At 44.3% G+C, this 19920-nt stretch overlaps 1 protein-coding gene across 1 annotated transcript; it reads right to left on the bottom strand.

Annotated features, from left to right (window-relative positions):
• Nucleotides 1-9723: 9723 nt before the first annotated feature.
• LOC147899552 (serine/threonine-protein kinase-like protein At3g51990) lies at nt 9724-11058 on the bottom strand. Its single transcript, XM_087377746.1, has one exon. It carries the CDS (start codon nt 11056-11058, stop codon nt 9724-9726), a length of 1335 nt encoding a protein of 444 aa, XP_087233872.1.
• Nucleotides 11059-19920: the final 8862 nt, after the last annotated feature.

Below are 19920 nucleotides of genomic sequence, written 5' to 3'. Positions count from 1 at the left end.
TTTAAGACATGGATTACAGCAATGTGGACTCGAGGACATTGTAATCATACAAGGACAAGATTGCAAAGGATGTGGGCATGGCCATGAAGTTTACATTTGGATCCAAATGGGCAAGGTTATCTTGGTTTGTGTCTCTCTACATTTTTGCTTCTTTATTTCAGAATATACATATGCATAGAACAAAAACTATGTGGTCCTGCAAGCATGTAGATGAAAATGCTCTTGAAGATTTACTTGGGATGAATTGGGGAACCAGGTCAAGCAACCAAAAGGGTGATGTGTTTCAATGTCACGCATGTAAAGACAATGTGTTTATTAGATACCATTTGTCACGCCAAATGTTGTATTTAGCTTTTCAATACACGCGCTGGAAGAAAACAAATGGCCGGTGGCTTCCCCTAGACTCTAATGTGATGAAGAGGGTAAGTTCTATTGATGTTGGAGAGGGAGATGTCAAGAATGTTAATGTCACATCGCAATGGACTCTACGGGATGTGTGAGAACACCTATTGGTCATGGAGGACGGCATGTCAGAGTCCTTCTACTTTACCTTAAATGGTGGTAAGATCAGCCGCCGTGTGGAGAAGTGCATGCATAGTGAGCAATTTCATTCCTCCTGCAACTTTGAAGATTGCTAACAATGTGTTTGACTAGTGCAGCATTTAATTTTTTGTCTATCAAATCCTAGTTATTGCTTCAAAAGATGATGGACAATTAAATTAAAATGTTATTTCTTTTAATGTTTTCTCCTTTTAGTTCATCATAAATGTTTTTCAAAAAAATTGGGGATTTTATGATTAATTTCAATTTTTAGGGTTTTGATATATATTAAGGGGTAAGAGCCCTTTCTACATCACATTCTCACTTTCACATTTAGAGAGCCATAGAAACTCCCATCCTCAAAAGTTACTCCCTCCATCAATTGCTATTTGCCATGGATTCAGCTAGAACTGCGTTCCATGACCATCTCACGAACTGCATTTCAAATCGTGAGGAAGAGCTATTTTTAGTGTTTGATAGGACTTTAGATGTCCTAGGCACATATATGTGAGCCAAGGATGACTTCTCAGATCTCATCCTTTACATGCAAGATAATTTCTCAAATTTTTCCTATACACTTGACCACTCTTCAAAGAGATGGGTTCCCGTAGATTACATAAAGTATCTGTTTGTAGAGGAACCCAAGTTTGTAAAGTGCTTGGCCTGCTTTTGTGACAACCTTACAGACGAAGGGTTTAGGACAGTGGAAGTTCAAGACATCCTAGACGCGGGGATCACAGGAAATACAGGCACCAAATTCCTTTCATGGGAGATGACATTCATCTTCCTTCTCCAAGAAGGAAATTTAGAGGAAGAAGCCTCATCGTCTAGCACCCCCTCTAGTAGAACTGCTTATCTGGTCGTCCCTAGACTAGACTCGGACATCTACATGGAAGAGAGTCTTGATGATCCAACAGAGGAGATGGAAGTAGCTCAAGCATTGAGCCTACTTCAAGAGCCCCCAGTAGAGCAAGAATCTACATCGGAGACTACTGAACCAGACTCAGAATTATGGTCCTTGTCCCCCCTCATCATCGATGGAGAAGAGTACATATTCCTCCATGACATAGAGATTCTTTGTGGACTATGACAGGATGAGGCGCTTAAAGTCCTATCGGGGTTTGATGTTGACACAAGTGTTAAAGATCCCAGGGTTTTAAGTACTAAAGACCAGACAATGGAAGAGTGTCTCTTGATGATGTTGGTTTCAATGAGGGATGCAGACATGTCCGTATACGATGCACAACCCTCTCATGCAGAAGCTTCCACCTCCAACACAGGTTAGGAGAAAGCGTCCACCTCCCAAAAGGAACATCACACAGCACCTGGTTCCATCAACATTGCAAATGAGGAAGGGATAGAAGCCGACGACGCTGCAGTTGGTAAGTTCAAACAATGTTTTTTATTTTGATGTTCTTTCAGTATAATTTGTATTGTCGGTCTTCTAATGTTTGTTGAATTGTTGTAGGATGCATTTGAGCGTGATGAATTCTCATCTCGATAGGGTAATGTTCGCAGCACATTTGGGCGAGATCATTCTTTGGCCCATTACCTTGGCAAAGGCGCAAAGCATATCATGGTCTTTCACAGCAAATTTTCTCCTTGAGGTCCTTCGGAGCTGTTGAAGTGCAAGGCTTTGTCGCATGCTATCAGATACTCCAACATTACTCAAAATGCCGACAAAGTCATTTTGGTACACTGCCTGGCTACTATCAATGCCTTTGGATCGAACATTCATGGCAGGGCATTGACGGCAACGGCTATGTTTTTGGCAGCAGGAGAGGAGGATGTTAGTGCTATTGCGGCTAGATTTATATCTAGGAATCCACTAGGGATTCAAAGACCCCTATTCTCGATGTACTCGAACTAGCCAAGAAGAAAGATAGCTTGTGAGGCCTTTTGTGTATATAAATCCTGTGAGGCCTTCTGTATATATAAACATATATTTAAATGGATATTTCAATGGATACATGACTACATGTCTTTATTATTTGTTTGAAGTTATCATTGCTCATCATGAATTCCATTGTATTTTTCTTAAGTCGTTGATGATATATTTTCTCTATCATTTTAATTGTGTTAATTTAATACATTTCTAACCAACTTACTTTCTGATTTTCACCAATTTTGGGTATCAAAAGTTCATTTTTGTCAAATCTTGAAGCAATTTCACCATCGTGCAGAAGGGAAAAGTGTCTGGCATGTCGCTAGGACCCCAGAAAGCCCAAATCCCACCACGGCATGAATTTGGGCATTCTAAACTTGCTAGAATGCCCAAATTCACCCCGTGGCCTTTTTGAGGTCCTCGAAAAGTGTCCGGCACGTCGCCAAGACCCTAGAAAGCGCAAAACCCGCCATGGTGTGAATTTGGGCTTGCCAAAATGCCCAAATTCATGCCATGGTGGGTTTTGGGCTTTCTGGGGTCCTGGCGACGTGCCGGACACTTTTCCCTTTTGCGTGACGATGAAATTCCTTGCCAGAATGCCCAAATTGGCACTGTGGTAGGTTTTGGGCTTTCTGGGGTCCTGGCGACATGCTAGACACTTTTCCCTTCTGCACGACGGTGAAATTCCTTTAGGATTTGACAGAATTCAAAACTGACATTAAAATGATTAGTTACTGCAGTCATAGAAATGGAAAATACACAACAATGCGATAGTGTAGAGAATGTCGATATATTTTATTAAAAAAGATCGGCCCTTGGGCCTTATATACAAGATAGTGCCTTCAAGGGCAGGGGGTGGTCTAAGTCCTAAGAGTGGGCTACAATAGAATCTAGGGCTTCAAACTCCGGTCACTCCATAACCGCTTCGCCAGAGCCATGTCCTTGTCCATGACCATGATGCGCTTTGCATGGATGGCACACAAGTTGGCATCCTCAAACAAAGCGGTGGTCACTTGCTCCGTAGCCTCCTAGAGTGCCCCCATAGCTCCTGTGCTGAATCGCATGTCGTTTTTGTATCCCTGTGGTATCTCCTGTTGTGCTATCTCCCATACCACACGTTGGAAGGGAGCAAGCAGTATCAGGTTGTCGGTGGTCTTCTGCATTTGCCTGATCTCCATTAGGGCGAGTGCTCTTGGCTTTGCTCTGTACAGCTTTCTGACTCTTGGTGGAGGCTTTACAGGTACCCAAACACCTTCCCACGACCTCCTGTCTGCCTTGAATTTCTTCTGCTGCTCTTGTCTATGTTGATCCTCCTTCGAATCCTCCTCTCGTAGACGTTTTGAGCTTTGTCCTTCTTTGGGATGGGGCTTCCTCGGCCTCTACTTTATCCTCTTCGTGGGCACAGGGATCATCTCCACGTTTGGATGTATCACCGGGAGCGGGAGAGGGCTCTCATGGGGAGGGGAAGGCTGAGGGGAAGGCTGAGGCTAGAGGGAAGGCTGAGGAGAAGGTTGAGGGTTAGGCTGAGGCTGAGGCTGAGGGGAAGGCTAAGGGGAAGGCTAGGGGGGAAGGCTAAGGAAAAGGCTCATACTCTTGGGGCTCATGCAGAGGGGAAGGCTCATGCTCAGGAGAGTTGGGAGAGGGCTCACAAGAGTCCTGGTAGACCTCACAAGAGTTGGGGGAGGGCTCACGAGAGTCGGGGGGTGCGCCATCGGACCCGGACAGGTTCGTGTGCACAGATGCCATGGAGGTAGTGCACTAGAGGAGGAAGGGTGGAGGTGGCATCCAGTGGGTCTAGTAGTGTTCTTCACTCTTGCCATTGAATAATGAGAGTTAGGGTTTTTTTTAACGTTTTATATGGGCCCATCATGTTTTGACATCCCTTTTAATTACATTTAGGGTTTCATCGTGCCCCCTGCCCCCGCCCTAACCCCTCCAACCCCCCCCACCCTCGTCGCCCTCCCCCCCCATTGCCCTCCCCCTACTTGCCCCGCCCACACCCGTCGCCCTCCTCCGTACCCCCCATCCCCCCACCCTTGCTGCCACTCCACCCCTCCCCTTGCCCCGACCCACACCCCTCCTTTCTCTTCCCCCTCCTTCACCATGTCCCCACTTTCCCTAATGTCGTGTGAGTACAAAAATTGTGGTCAAAATAAGCAAGATATTAAAGAGTGAGTACACAAATTGTGGTCAAAATAAGCAATATATTTATTTCATATTTGTATACAATTACACCATAGCTTCTGTTGGTGGTTGGACCCATCTGCTCCCTTCTCTCACCCTAGCTTGCAACCAACGTGCAACTCCTCGACTCCCTATGGATGCTTTCCAAGCACTATGCCTTCTATTCTTTGATACAATTTGAACTGCTTTTGCAAGTTCTGATGCCTTTGCCTTTTCAGACTTCAAAGTGCTTCCTAGTAAACATCTAAAAAACTAGTCGAACATCTCATGCAATGCATTGCTACGAGTGACACCACCACCATGCGTTGAGTTCTTGAAGTAGGCTGCCTTGGCTCTATAGTGCGACTTCTCCATGCCTTGTGTATTCCAAATGGACAAAGGACCCCAATTTTGTTCTTCCCATCACATCTTCCATGAAGTTCCTAAAGAAGAACACAATAAAAACTTAGTCACAAACAATGTAGCACAAAAGAGTGTAATCTCATTAAAACAATTTGATAACCAACCTTGTAGCCCAGACTCTCCTCTTTCTAGCACCACCAGTGGATGCCAATGCATCCATGTTATGTAAGTACCTTCTTTTCCTCTCCTTCAATCCCAAAGGTGTTTCTTTCATCTTTTGCACTCATTCTTTTGCCTTCTCTCGTTCCTTCTCTATGGCTCATCGAACTTGATTGTATATAGATCTTTCCAAGCCTTTTTTAGACTCAGCTAGCTTATAGAGTGACTCTTCTAATTTATGTCGCTCCAAGTCCAATGCATTTCGCTCCAAGTCCAATGCTTTGGCCTTATCATAAAAATCCTGGTTCTTCCTTTGAAGATCCTGTATAGAGTTATGCATTGCAACAATGGTGCTATTTCCTAAATGTGCTAGCATCTCTGCTTGGGCTCTGCCCATCTCGCTTGCTTGCATAGCCACTGTCTGAGCATTGTTTAACCGATTGCAATAACCAAACAACCCTGCATGACCATTTCCAACAAACCAAACTAGCTCATGCATTGTATGGAAAGGAGGGCTCTTTTGGTTGGCAGGTTCTAAAGGATATAAGGATCCTTCTACCCAAAGGTCCTTGCCAACGAAGACTGTGGATTTTGGAAGCTCCCCTCAATCCTAGACTATGTGTGCTTGCATATTTAGCCTCCAACTCTAAGTGAACCTGGTACTTGTTGGAGACATCCTCGAAGGTGCCATGACTAAAGGAGTGTAGAGAAGGAGAAGGTGTGGAGATGCAGGCTTGAAGGAGCAACACGTAGGAAGAGGGAGGGCAAGGAGTAGGAGGGATGGGGGAGGGAGGACCAGTAGTTGAAGAGGAAAGGGGGGCAGACCAGCAAGTGTGGCGGGTGAGGAGGAGTAGGCGTGGAGAAGGAGGGAGGGAGGAGCAGGAGGGAGGAGGGAGGAGGAGCAGCAGTGGAGGAGGAGGGAGGGGGAGGGGAGGAGGAGCAGGCTTGGAGGAGGGAGGGAGGGGGAGGGCAAGAGGAGTAGGCGTGGATAAGGGAGGGAGGGAGGGGGAGGAGGAGGAAGGGGGAGGAGAGAGTGAGGAGGGGGAGGGGGAGGGGAGGGGAGGGGGAGGAGGGAGGGAGGGAAGGGGAGGAGGAGGGAGTGAGGAGGGGGAGTGATGGAGGGGGAGGGAGGAGGGGGGAGTGAGGGAGGGAGGAGAGAGAAGGAGGGAGGGAATTCAAAATTCAAATTTTGAATTTTGAATTTTTTGGTTCCCACCTAGGAGTAAGAGTTGTGTAAGAGGTGGGGTCACTTTTGGGCTTAACCCACCTAGGTGAGGGGGGGCTAGGACTTTTTGGGACCTACCTTGGCCTTTCATTAGGACTAATCCATTCCTTAGGAGGCCCTTTTGAGACCCCAATTCTCCCCTAATGAATGCTGCAACTAGGTACTCCTACTAGTACACAACAAAGGGCAGATGATAGATCATCCATATGTGCTTTGTAATACATGCTTGGAAACGTCACCACATTTTTTCATTTCATGTTTGATGGCAATGAAGGTGCATGGGAATTTTTTTTGGGCATTTGGACTCCATTGATCAATAGGGCCATAAGAGTTAGAGACTAAGTTTCTAGCAAGTGTCCACATGGGCTTCAGATAACCCATAATATTCAATCTTTTTTTATTTTTTCTGATGGACGGGTTTATGGTCGGCATGTTTGGTCAACTAGGAATGCCTTCATACTTGATCAAAGCTTGGAATTAAAGCTCACATATTATGAAAAGTCTCTACATTACAGTCAAACCCTCTAGTGAAGAATGACATGGCTATCTGTTGGAGGAGGGTACTACAAGCTATCCTTATGGTTCGGAGTAATTAGTCAGGGAAAGATTGGATGTCACATGGTAGCCATGTGGCCATCTATGAAATAATTTGGGAAATATATCTCTATTATAGCAAAGAGAAAAAAGAGAGAATTTACACAACCATGCCAAACAAAAAGGGAATACAATATGCATATATGGGAGGATCAAACGTACAACCAGGGAGCAGAAAGAGAACACATCTCCACCAATAAACCTTTGCATTGGAAGGCATAAAGGATTTAAATATTACAAGATCATAATTTCCCTTGTGTTTGGAGTGATTGTGTGTAATATATGTAAATTTGTATTTAGTAAGGTTATAATACTTTTTAAACCAAGGCTTTAAATGCTTTATCTCCCTAAATTTGGGGAGGCTTATTTTAAAGTTTTGTTCGTATTACAGTGCCACCAGGGCCTAGCCACTATGAGGCTTGTTTTAAAGTTGAAAAAGAATTATAAGAAAACACAATGAGAGAGCATTGATTTAGAATGCAACAATCAAAGATCCAATCTTTTATCGGAGTGTAACAAGACGAGTAAAAGGACCAAAATATTGTATTACAAGTAAAAATAAATAAGAGCACATCACACACGGCAATGCTAACAAAACTTTGAATACTTGGGAGTGATGGCTTGAAGAGATGCCTATCATGTGCACACTAAAAGCACTTGGGCTTTTTTCTCCCTTCATTTTTTCTTAAAAGGTTATGGGGCTAACTAATCAAACATGCTCTAATGAGAATCACAAATTCAATCACCATATCTCAATAAGTTACGACTAGTTTAAGGATTTTAACAAAAGTGTGCATTCCTAATGGGATTCAACGGAGTCTAGTTATGTTAAATCTCTTAACAGCATATTTAAATATGCTCAGAAAATAAATCCTCAAAAAATAAGTACTTAAAGGATCTTTTTTGAGTTGAAGGAACATTAGGGATTAACTCACAGACGGAAAGTGGGAATCCTACTTTAATCAAGCTTTTTATTACATACTTTTGAAGTCGAGACCATTTAGAAACTATAAAACGTGGATACTCATTTGAAAGCCCTTTAAAAGAAGAAGCCATGATAATTGTGAGCGCACAGAATGGATATCAAAACGTAAACATATGCCATTTTATGCAAAAAAAGATCCTAACATATTGGATACTAAATGGGAAATGGAATTGTGTTGTTAGCACTGACTTCAAAATAACCGAAATAGTTATGTTAAGTTTACTAATATTAATAACCTTCGGTGGGAAAAGGCCCTTAGAAGCAGTGTTCACACAAAACTTGTAAACTATGAACCTCCAACATTTTCATTTTACTTTGAAAAAAATATTTTTTCAATTTTGAAATATTTACAAAATTTTAGGCAATTTAGTTATATTTTAGCATTAAAAACCACAAATCCTTAATAAAAACCTTCAAAATTTTGAAACCCCAAGTTTTGTAAAAAATATTTTAGGGAACACGGCTTAGAAGAACAAAATTAAACTTCATGGGCTTACAACGACAACAAAACCAAAGAGGGCCTAGCGTTGCATGGATCACCATTCATAAGCAACCGAGGCAAAAGATGAAGAGCAAGGTTGTTTCTGAGCCAGCTGATTCCATTGAATTGATTTCTTTACTTACCAGTTTCCATGTCTGTATTCCCTGTTCTTCTAATCGATTCTTCTTAACCGGTTATGCTGCACATGCAAAAGTCCATGCCAAAACCTTTTTGATGAAGATTGCCAATATAAATCTACATGTGGTGACCTTCTTACTAGAAATTATTGATGATGTCCCTGTGTTGGTGATGTCGTCCCTGCATAGACCTGTATTTATGTGAGCAGCAGCAACGGCAATGTGATTGAACAACGTAGGTCGAATTACGAGAATCTGGTGGCAACCCTCTTACCAAAATGTGGCAGCAGCTGGATGTTGGGGATTTGATGACTCAGTTCAGAGCATTTTCTGAGATAGAACAGCAGCGGCTTGAAGTTGGCTTCTTACACCTACCAGCAATGACAAAGTGAAACCAGCTTGGAGCAACTGAGATTTGGGCGTTGTGGGAGAAAGAATTGCTGCAGATGGGCTCAGTTCTTCAGGGAAGTTTTGAGCATCTGTTGAGAAAGAACAGGTAGAGCGTGACGCTTTTGAGCATTTTGTTACATGATGCTCACCCAACAGCAGCTGAGTTTTGGGGCCTTGTAGGTGATCATAGGGCATTTGGAGAGAGACCCGCTCCAGCTTGAGTCTTGGGCCATGATCATCATCATCCAACAGCAGCTAAGCTATTCTGCCAGGGAATAATAGCTTAAGTTTGTGGCAGTTTTTGCGAGGAGGAGCTCATCTTGAGCTAGGGGCCGTCTATGGTCCAAAAGCAGCTGATGTTTGCGCCATCTTGGAAGATCATACCCCAAAACCAGCTCAGTACCCCGAGCATTCTTTCTCCAGAAGAAGATGCAGTAGAGCTGTGCTAGAGGGTGTTCTTAAGACCCATCAATCTACCCTCTTGAAATCATGCCACATGACCATATAGATTACAGCTAAGGTTGAGGACTGGCATCAATCCAATCTAGCTTTTCCTTCTGATGATGATTGTTTTCTGGAGCATCAATTCAATCTAGCTTTTCTTTCTGATGATGATCATTTTCTACAGCATCGGCTTTTCCTTCTCATGATCATCATTTTCTCTGCTTCTTGGCATCCTTCTTGCTTCCCAAATCCTGCCTGCTGCCCTGCCTATCCATGGCTCCATCCCTATTGGCTTAGGAGTAAGCATCCCATACAGCATGCAGCTTTTCCTTCTAATGACGATCATGTTCTGGAGCATCAATCCAATATCACTTCCCTCTGATGACGATCAAGCTCTCTGAAAATCAGACTGCGGTTTGCCAGCTCCTCCCTCTGCTTCTTGGCATCCTTGTTGCTCCACAAATCCTGCCTTCTGCTGCTGCTGCTGCTCATCCATGGCTCCATCCCTACTGGCTTCGGAGTTAGCATCCCATACAGCATGCTAGGACGCTCCGATCTGAAGCTGGGCGTTGGCATTGTGCTGTTTCCGGGAATAGCCTCATTCAGATTTGCTGATCTCTTCATGTCCTTGAAGCTCCGCGATGGCTGCTGGAAGGACGTAGCCATCTGTTCAGAGCCCCTGCACCAAGATCTCTTCAGTCCTCTTTCTGAGCCCTGGACCGGCACCTTCATGCTCAGCATCTTCAGCTCTTCGGCAACCTCTGCCATCGTCGGCCGCCTTGAGCTCTCAGCGATCAGGCAACGCGCCGCGATTCTCGCCACATCCAGCACTACCTTCGAATTCTGAAAAGGCGGCCTCGCGTTCGGATCGCAGAGCTCAAGAGTTTTGTCTTTGAAGATGAGCGGCGTTGCCCAGTCTACGACATAGGGAGGATTGTTGGTGACATCCACAGCTTTCCTTCCGCTGATGATCTCCAGAAGCAATATTCCGAAGCAGAAGATATCAGTCTTCGCGCAGAGATGCTCCGCGGCCTGGTAATCCGGATCCATTGCTGCCATGGCTTTTACAGGACACTTAATGACGCCCACCTTCTTGGAATGTCTCAGACATAAGTCGAATCCCCCCAGCATCGCATTCCAGTCGTGATTGATCCACACATTCGAAGATTTCACGTCTCTGTGAACTATCGGCGCAATGGCGCTATGCAACCCTCTCAACGCGACCGCAATGTTGAAGGCAATCTGTAGCCGAATTGGCCAACTGAGTGGATGTTTTCCACGGTGCAAGGCATCGTAGAGGTTGCCGTTTGATGGAAACTCCAGCAAGAGGATCCTCTCCCGAGTATCATCGCTCACACCCACCAAGTTCACTTGATACCTCCCGCGACAACTACAGAGGATTTGCCTCTCGTTCTCTAAGGCAAGTTGGCCATCCCAATACCTCTCGCCACGCCAAGCCCTCTTCACCATAGCCATTCGTCCATCCTCGAGTTTTGCAGTATAAATCTGTCCATGAACGCTATGTCCAACAAGAAAATCGTCGTCAAAGCCATGGGTCGCGATCTCAATGTCCTTGAATCGAAACCTGGCGATCCGCGCAGGGGTCGGAACTCCCTCTCGTGAATTCTTGGTATGAGGGGGCACATAATTTGCTGTGGCAAACGGCCTTGAATGATGAGAGTAGCGACCCATGGTGCGGTGAGTTTCCTCATGGACGAAATCTGTAGAATTTGCAGGAGCAGAAGTGAAGATGGATCGCCTGGAGAGCTGCCAGATTTTCTGGGAGGCACATTGCCATGCGTTGGAAGGTGTGTGCTGGAAGATCAACTATGCAGCGATTGCTGATCTGAGAATGTAGAGAACGGAAATCTGTGAATTCTTCTTCCTCCTCTGCATTGATTTTGGAAATGGATTATCGTCGTCGGAGTTGCTAGCGCCCAAAAGTATAGTCGTCCGAGCTTGCTGCTTCATCGTGACGACGTCCATAGCCAGTCTTCATCCTTACAATCTTTCAGAATATGCTCATGCTTGCAATCTTTCATATCTTTGAAACGAACAAGAAGATCAATAAAATCCTAGGATGTAGACTCTGACGGAAATCTGTAATCTAGATGTAACATGACGTGATAATCTTGACTCGTTCGATCTCGTCATAACTACCTCATTCAATACTGACATCTTCACGTAATACCTCTTGACGTAATCTTTCACGTAATCTAGATGCAACATGACGTGATGATCTTCGACAATAACATGACGTGATGATCTTGACTCATTCGATCTCCTCATAACCACCTCATTTTACCACCCCCACAACCCTTGCATTGGGTTACACGTCAAGTGTGTCTTTGTGGTCTCGTATTCCACCGTCGAGTATGTTTTTGCGGTCTGGTGGAAGATTTGGCTCAGATTTGGCTCTTCTACCAATGAAGATGAATCCCGTCAACTCGCATGTCGCAATCACTTGTCAAATCACGAACCTTATTGTAGGATGAGTCGTCACAGGTCACCATCTAAAGGTTGGAAAATGGACGGAACGCACAAAATTATCATGTGGCACAAAGAAAATGAGTCTCTCATCACAATCAGTGCCTCCCATGGCCCCTGGATGTGCGTGAAAAGCCTGCGGGAGGGTTTTTCTCAAAGTGAAAATGGCTCGCGGCTGTGCGCCACTTGCCATTTTCAATTTATGAAAAAGCCTCCCTCAGGCTTTCCACTCATACTTCTTTGCCACCACATGCAAGGCTTAAGCGATCGTTGGTTGTTTTCTTAGGGACTAGAGCCGCCCATGCCTATCCAAGGTGCATTGAATGCTTCTAGGCCATGCACTGGACGTGGGAGGCAATCTTGTCCATCCATGATACATTGGCAGTGCCCATGGTGCGTAAGCCTGTAAATACCCTTATGTAGAAGGAATGTGCAAGTGGTTTTAAGGGCCTTTTAAGACAAGGTGTAAGGCTTAAGGACATTTATTAAGGCTTGGTATAAGACATAGGCATAACTCATCGAAATAAACCTAGGTTTTGATTACCTAGCTTCGTGGATTGATTCTCCCATTTGGACATGGGAGATGGCATCGTCCTTCATTCACCGCGTGCTCTTTAATGTTTCTATCGCCTTGGTGCTTGTCGTTAGTACTGCAAAGGCATTCAATCTTCTTTTTGCTTAGTGTTGCATCACTACACTGTTCCTTGGTGTTGTTCTTGGCTCGTCGACATTTGTAAGTGCTCTAGACCGGTGCTGAATTACTTGGAGAATTTGGTGGTTACTTCTTGGTGTAAGGTTGTTCTTCTATTTAACGGCATAGTGATCTTGGATAGAAGTGGAATTGGTATTGTTGAGGTTAGCAAACATGCAGCATTGTTTTAGTTTCTATTGTCTCAGGTGCTGCATAGAGCTTACTATCGATTTAGCTAGTATCATTTGAGTGGGTTTCGACGGCTCTTCTCTCTGGTAGTACACAATGGTCGATGTGCTAAAGGCTGTTGACTACATGTGAAACTATTGGTGATTTAGACTCTTTGTGAAAGTCTGAATATAGAGCTCCTTCGTGTGCTCCTTCATGGTGTTAGAGTGTTGTTACTACTTGAGTCCATGTCTGCATGTTGCAAACCTAATGCCACAGGGTCAATGCCCCTTATGCAGGGATGCATTATTGTTCGATCAGTGCTAGTGTGCAATAATCTTGGATAGAAGTGGCACTAGTGTTGCCGAGGTTGGGTAAACATGCAGCATTGTTTTAGTTTCTATTGTCTCAGATGCTAGTGTCGGTTTGGCCACTACCATATGTAGTAGTTGGATCTTCTATGGTAGTGTCCTTAATGTTGGATCTTCTATGGTAGTGTCCTTAATGTTGGATCTTCTATGGTAAATGAGTGCCAGTGAGTGGATGTTGTGCTATGACTAGAAGATTCTCGTTCAGGTCATGGAAAGAGTTGTTCCAACATTCTTTTAGTCGCTTCTCTAGTGTGTCGCATATAACTTAGTGTTGGTATTATTCCTTTGCTTTGGCTAGTATTATTTGGGTTAGTTTTGGTGCCTCTTTTATGTGGTACTCCACAATGGTCACTCTTATGAATGTGGAATGTGGAGTGAGACTCATGATTTGGATCACTGGTCCTTTGTTGAATTTATTCCTATGTTCCAACATTAAGGCCTCAGGTTTGGGTGGCTATTCCATGTGGTATCGGATGGTTCCTAGTCATGCTAGAGCAACGGTTGGTGCATCGTGTTGTTAGATATGCTCAATGCCCCACCCTCCTGGTAACCACTAGTGGTCCAAGGTGCTCAAGTTGTAAGACTCCCATATGAGAGAAGCCATGTGTGAGCCTAGGACACTGGATGGATCTTGACTTGCATGTCAGATGAGGTCTATCAATGAGACCGTTGATGGTAGAAAGGTGATTGTGTGGGAGCCCCTTATTCTTGATGGGGCCTGGGGGCCAGCTGGCCCCCAGCTAGGGGCCTCAGGGGGGCCACCAACCCCCCTGGTGGGGGTTCAAGGGCGAGAGCCCCCAAGGCGATGGTATAGGAAATATTCCATGGACGACTAGTCGGCTCCATTGACTAGGTTGACTAGTCGGTTCCACCGACTATGTTGATCCAACTACCGCCCTCGTAGCTATAAAGAGGTGACCTCCCCAGTCCATTGTATCATATCAGTTCAGATCGGATCAGATCTTCTAGCTAGTAGCTCTTCACCTAGTATCTGTCTAGATCGCCATTTAAGCTCCACTGTGGGAGCACACAGTTGGATGGAGCCATCATCTGTACAACATCAGTATTGAAGAAAAATTTTGTTCGTCTTCAGTTTAATGTGTACTCTCTATTCTTTGTTCAGTTTTTATTCCGCTGCGCCATGTAATTTAACATGGTATCAGAGCCCAGGCGACTCTAAGGATTGAAGAATAAAAGAGAGGCAAGGGCTTCAACAGCATACAGAGTGATGGCTATGGGAAGCGGCTCAAGTTCAACAAAGCTGCTACTGCACCAACAATCTAGGGATTGAGGATTCGCACACCAGCCTTCACTTAAGGCAAGCTAGATGGTATGAACTACAATCTATGGAAGTTTAAAATTACTGTCATTCTGGATTCATATGAGCTTCTAGAGACAGTACCAGGGACTAACCCAGAACCACAAGGAACCCCCGACCCAGCAAATCCAGGGAGTGCGATAGCTCCTAATGCCGACCTTCTATGAGCTTGGAAATGTAGGAACGCAAATGCTCTGTGTGCCCTAGTTACAAGTACTACTGATAGTGTTTTGATCTTGATTCAACATACATCTAAGGCAACTGTCGCCTAGAACATATTGAAGAGTCAGTATGAGATGTGGAATCAGACAAGGATCTAGAACCTGTAGAATCGGCTCACAACTAAGAAGTTTAATGAAGGAGAGACAACAGAGGCATTCATAACCCGAATCAAAAATCTGCGTGACTAGATGGCTAGTGCTAGGATACAAAAGACTAGCGAAGAGCTAGCTCGGCGGTGTCTCCAGATATGTCCACCAAGGTTTGATGGACTGGTAATAGCACTTAACACTCAGGTGAGACCCCAACCATTGTCATTTGAGGAGTTATGTGCTTTACTTATGGAGGAAGAATTGAGGCTTAAAGCTCGAGATGGAGGCGGCAATGGGGATGCTGCATTCTCTACCACTACGAAAGGCAAAGGTGGTTCCTCGAGGCTTAAAGCTCGAGATGGAGGCGGCAATGGGGATGCTGCATTCTCTACCACTACGAAAGGCAAAGGTGGTTCCTCCACCAAAGGTGAGTCCTCTACTAGTGGGGACAAAAAGAAGAAGAGCAGCAAGAAGAAGTTTTAGGGAGAATGCTTCTACTGCAAGAAGAATGTGATTGCAGATTGCCGAGTCAAGACAGAAGATAAAAAGAATGGTACCCTAAAGAAGACAAATAAGGGGAAAGAGACAGCTAACACAAGGGAAGAAAAGTTGGATCTATTTCTGGCCATTGAGAAAGAATGTTCCTCAGTTCAAGAAGCATCAACCACTGATTCATGGGTGTTGGATAGTGGTGCCTCCCATCGCATGACCTGCAAGAAGGGTCTATATTGTTCCATGCAACCTCTACAGGAACCCATCACCGTGATGGTTGGAAATAATGCAAAATGCCCTGTTGAGGGTACAGCTACAGTTTCATTTGTTTCTATAAACGGAGATGTTAAGAAACTATCTAATGTGCTGTATGTTCCACAAATCAAGAGAAATTTGCTATTAGTTGCTTCCATAACTGACCTTGAACATGAGGTGAGGTTCAACAAGACAAGAGCAAAAATTTTGGATAGTGCAAGCAATCTTGTTGGCATAGGAGTAAGAAGGAACAACCTATATGACCTAAGTGCTCTTACAGCCACCGTTGGAGTGGGCACAAGCTGACTTTGGCACGAATTGCTGAAGGAGATGCAGAAGCAAGGTATGGTTGCTCACTTACCTGTAGTAGCAGAAATCAAAGAACCGTGTGAAGCTTGCATGATGGGCAAGCAACAAAGAAAGGCATTCCCACAAGAAAGCAAGAATAGAGCAAACGCTCCTCTAGAGTTGGTGCATGTTGACTTGTGCGGTAAGATGCCTACATAGGCCTTGGGGGGATCTTCCTATTTTTTATTGATTGTCGATGACTATAGTAGGAAGATGTGGGTGTGCTTTCTTTGCGAAAATGCTCACGCTTTTGGTAAATTGAAAGAATGGCTACAACTTGAAATAGGGAGAAAAGTGAAGAAAATCAGATCGAATGGTGGTGGTGAGTTTGTTTCTACAGAGTTTGGAGATTTTTGCAAGAGCAAAGAGATCAAGTGACAAACGACGACTCCACGTATGCAGGCCCGAGCAAAATTCGGTTGTTGAATGCCGAATGCGGACCATGGTGGAGATGGGGAGATGTATGTTGAAAGGTGTTGGACTGCCAAACCACTTTTGGGCTGAGGCTATCAATACTGTAGTTTACATCCTTAATCGTAGCTATACAAAGGCACTCAAAGGTAAAACACCACATGAGGCTTACAGTGGTAAGAAGCCATCTGTCTCCCATTTCAGAACATTTGGGTGTGAATGCTATGCGCATGTACCAGACAAAGAGAGAAACAAGCTACAACCAAAAAGCATCAAATGTATCATCTTAGGCTATTCTGATGAGAAGAAAGCCTAGAAGTTGTATGAACGAGAGAAAAAGAAGATCATAGCAAGCCATGATGTGGTGTTCAAGGAGTAGCCACATGAAATGGAGGTAGAGAAGAGCTCTTCCACTTTATCATCAAGCGAAGAGGTAATTCACTATGGACCTGTCCCAGGAGCTATAAAGGAGGAGGAAATATCAGATAATGAAGGTATAAGTCACCAACTTGTTGTTACACCATGAGAAAAGCCATTACCACAATGGGTAAGGCAGCTCTATAACCATGATAACTAGATGCCTATGTCTGTTGCGCAACATACAGATGCACCAAGGTGGTCTCAGAGAATCGAGGAGCAAAAGAGGGCTTCTGCTCACATAGTCAATATGGCCTTGATGGCTGAGATTATTGCAGAAGTTAAGGAGCCTGCGAGTTTAGAGGAAGCACTTGCAAACCGAGATTGGAAAAACGCTATGCAAGAACAATATGACAGCATCATGAAGAATGAAACTTGGGAACTTGTAGATTGACCACCTAATAGAAAGGTTATTGGCACCAAGGAGTTTGGAAGGTAAAGTACAAGGCCGATGGGACTTTGGAAAAGTACAAAGCCAAATTGGTTGCACAAGGATTTTCACAAGTTGAAGGTTTGATTTTTAGGATCTTTCGCTCCGACTTCCAGAATGACCACTATTTGCATAGTACTATCGGTGGATGCTCATAAAAAGTGGCCACTTTATCAAATGGATGTTAAATCAGCATTCGTGAATGGTGACCTCAAGGAGGAGGTGTACGTGGCTCAGCCACCTAGGTTTGAGGCCCCCCATTCTGAGAACAAGGTATGTAAGCTAAAGAAGGCTCTGTATGGGCTAAAACAGACCCCAAGAGCATGGTACCAATGGATAGACAAATTCTTTCATAAATTAAACTTCAAAAGATGTGCCTCAGATGCTAACTTGTATGTGTATAGGAAAGGTGGAAAATCTACTATTATTGTTCTATATGTGGATGATCTCCTTGTTACAGGTGACTATGAAGACATGATCCAGCAGACTAGAAAGGTGTTGAGTAGAGAGTTTGAGATGATATTGATGCACTACTATTTGGGGATTGAAGTCTGGCAAAGTTTGGAAAGAGCCAGGTAAGATCTTCATCTCTCAATAGAGATATGCAAGGGAGATCTTGAAGGCATTTGGTATGTTCGAGTGCAAGGAGATAGCTACACCTATGGAGGTAAATGTGAGGCTGTCTATGGAGGATGCCTCACCACCACCAGACATCAGCAGGTACAGGAAGTTGGTTGACAGTCTCATCTATCTGTGCAACACTAGACCGGACATCAGTTTTGCTGTTGGCGTTTTGAGCAGGTTCTCCAATAAGCCCCGAGAGAATCATTGGAATGCAAGGATGTGGGTGCTCAAGTATGTGAAGGGCACTCTTGATTATGGCATCACCTATGGTACGAGCACTTCCTTGGCTAGTCATTGTGACTCAGATTGGGCTGGAGATGTTGATTCCAGGAAATCAGTTTCTGGATATTGTTTCTCTTTAGGTTCAAGTATCTTCTCTTGGATCAATAAGAAACAACCAACAGTGGCATTGTCTTCTACCAAGCTAAATACAAGGCAACATGTTTTGCTGCTTGTGAAGCAGTGTGGCTGAGGAGGATCTTATGGCACATGGGAGAGCAAGAGGATGAGGCAACTGTGCTAAGTTGCAACAATCAAAGTTGCATGGCCATTGCTAAAAATCCAGTGTTTCATGTTCACACAAAACATATAGAGATTTAGTATCACTATGTGTGTGATTTGATTGAGGACGGGATAGTGGAAATGGTCTACTATCCAACAAAGCAAAATGGAGCAAATATCTTCACCAAGGCACTCGGGAAGGATCAGCTTCAAGGTCATCTTCAGAGACTCGGCATTAGGCCGAGAAGGTAGTTCACCTACAGGTGGACATTGAGGGGGGTTGTTAGATATGCTCAATGCCCCACCCTCCTAGCAACCACCAGTGGTCCAAGGTGCTCAAGTTGTAAGGCCTCCATATGAGGAGAAGCCATGTGTGAGCCCGGGACACTGGATGGATCCTGACTTGCATGTCAGATGAGGTCTATCAAAATGAGACCGTTGATGGTAGAAAGGTGATTGTGTGGGATCCCCTTATTCTTGCTGGGATCTAGGGGCTAGTTGGCCCCTAGCTGGGGGGTCCCAGAGGGGCCAACAGCCCCACTGGTGGGAGTTTGAGGGTGAGAACATGCGAGGTGACGGTACAAGGAATATTCCTTGAATATTCCATGGATGACTAGTCGGTTCCACCGACTAGGTTGACTAGTTGGCTCCACCAACTAGGTTGACTAGTTGGATCCACCAACTACGTTGATCCAACTACCGCCCTCATAACTATAAAGAGGTGACCTCCCTAGTCCATTGTATCAAATCAGTTCAGATCAGATCAGATCTTCCAACTAGTAGCTCTTCACCTAGTATCTATCTAGATCACCATCTAAGCTCCACTGTGGGAGTGCACGGGTGGACAGAGCCATCATTTGTACTACATTAGTATTGAAGGAAAATTTTGTTCGTCTTTAGTTTGTTGTGTACTCTCTATTCTTTGTTCAATTTTTGTTCCATTGCACCGTGTAATTTAACAAGTGTCGCTCCAACCAATCACTGGAGGATTGTTTCAGTGCTACATGCAGCTTAGGAATTGACGAGGAAAAAGATTGCACGATCAGTTTGTCACCTCTTTTCTGTGGTACTACATGGACCTTAATAGCCTTCGTGGTCTTCTTTGTGGTGTTTCGACTAGGAGGTGGATGACGAGCAAGTGTTGAACTTCTGTGACTGATCGAACAAGGTGTTAATGCGCGTGAATCCCATTGAAGGTGTGGGTAGGAAATCATGGGTAGGTGTGATCGTTGATAATCATGGATTGTGCTTAGTCTTCTTGATTCGTTGACCTGCAGCAGTTGCTTCTAGGCTAATTCCTAGAATGATTGTGCTATTCGTGTGCTTCCATGCATCTTTCTACATTCATTTGCATCGTGTTACATACTGGTTGTTCTTTGTGTTGTGCATGGATTCATTCAAAATCTCATTCATCTTGTAGAGACTTTGTATGTCCTCTTTGTGTTTGTATGATTAAAGGGCTCTAGCTCCAAGAAGCTATGGAGTGCTTTCTTACTTGTGTTGGGATGGTCTGTCCCATGGATTCTAAGAAACCAAACTCAAATATGTTTTGTAGTTCTCCCATCACACTAGAAAAAATTTCTTTGAAGTGGACCAATTCAAATAAGACCTCTAGTTTAGAAGAGCTACGAGATTCAAAGAAGACCTCTATCTACAATGAAATTAAAAAGCTAGCATGCAACAATGTTAAGAATTGATTTCTTGCAAGCTATGTTCCGTGAGTCATTAGC

Source organism: Dipteris shenzhenensis, chromosome 8, assembly GCF_047967505.1.
Source record: "Dipteris shenzhenensis isolate YYH24624 ecotype China chromosome 8, Dip_SZ_1.0, whole genome shotgun sequence".
Taxonomy (NCBI): Eukaryota; Viridiplantae; Streptophyta; class Polypodiopsida; order Gleicheniales; family Dipteridaceae; genus Dipteris; species Dipteris shenzhenensis.
Note: the sequence above shows the minus strand (reverse complement) of the source record. Positions and strands in the feature narration are given on the sequence as shown.

Excerpts from the sequence above, each read along its gene's own strand:
- LOC147899552 (XM_087377746.1), bottom strand. The coding sequence starts at position 11,058 with ATGGGTCGCTACTCTCATCATTCAAGGCCGTTTGCCACAGCAAATTAT.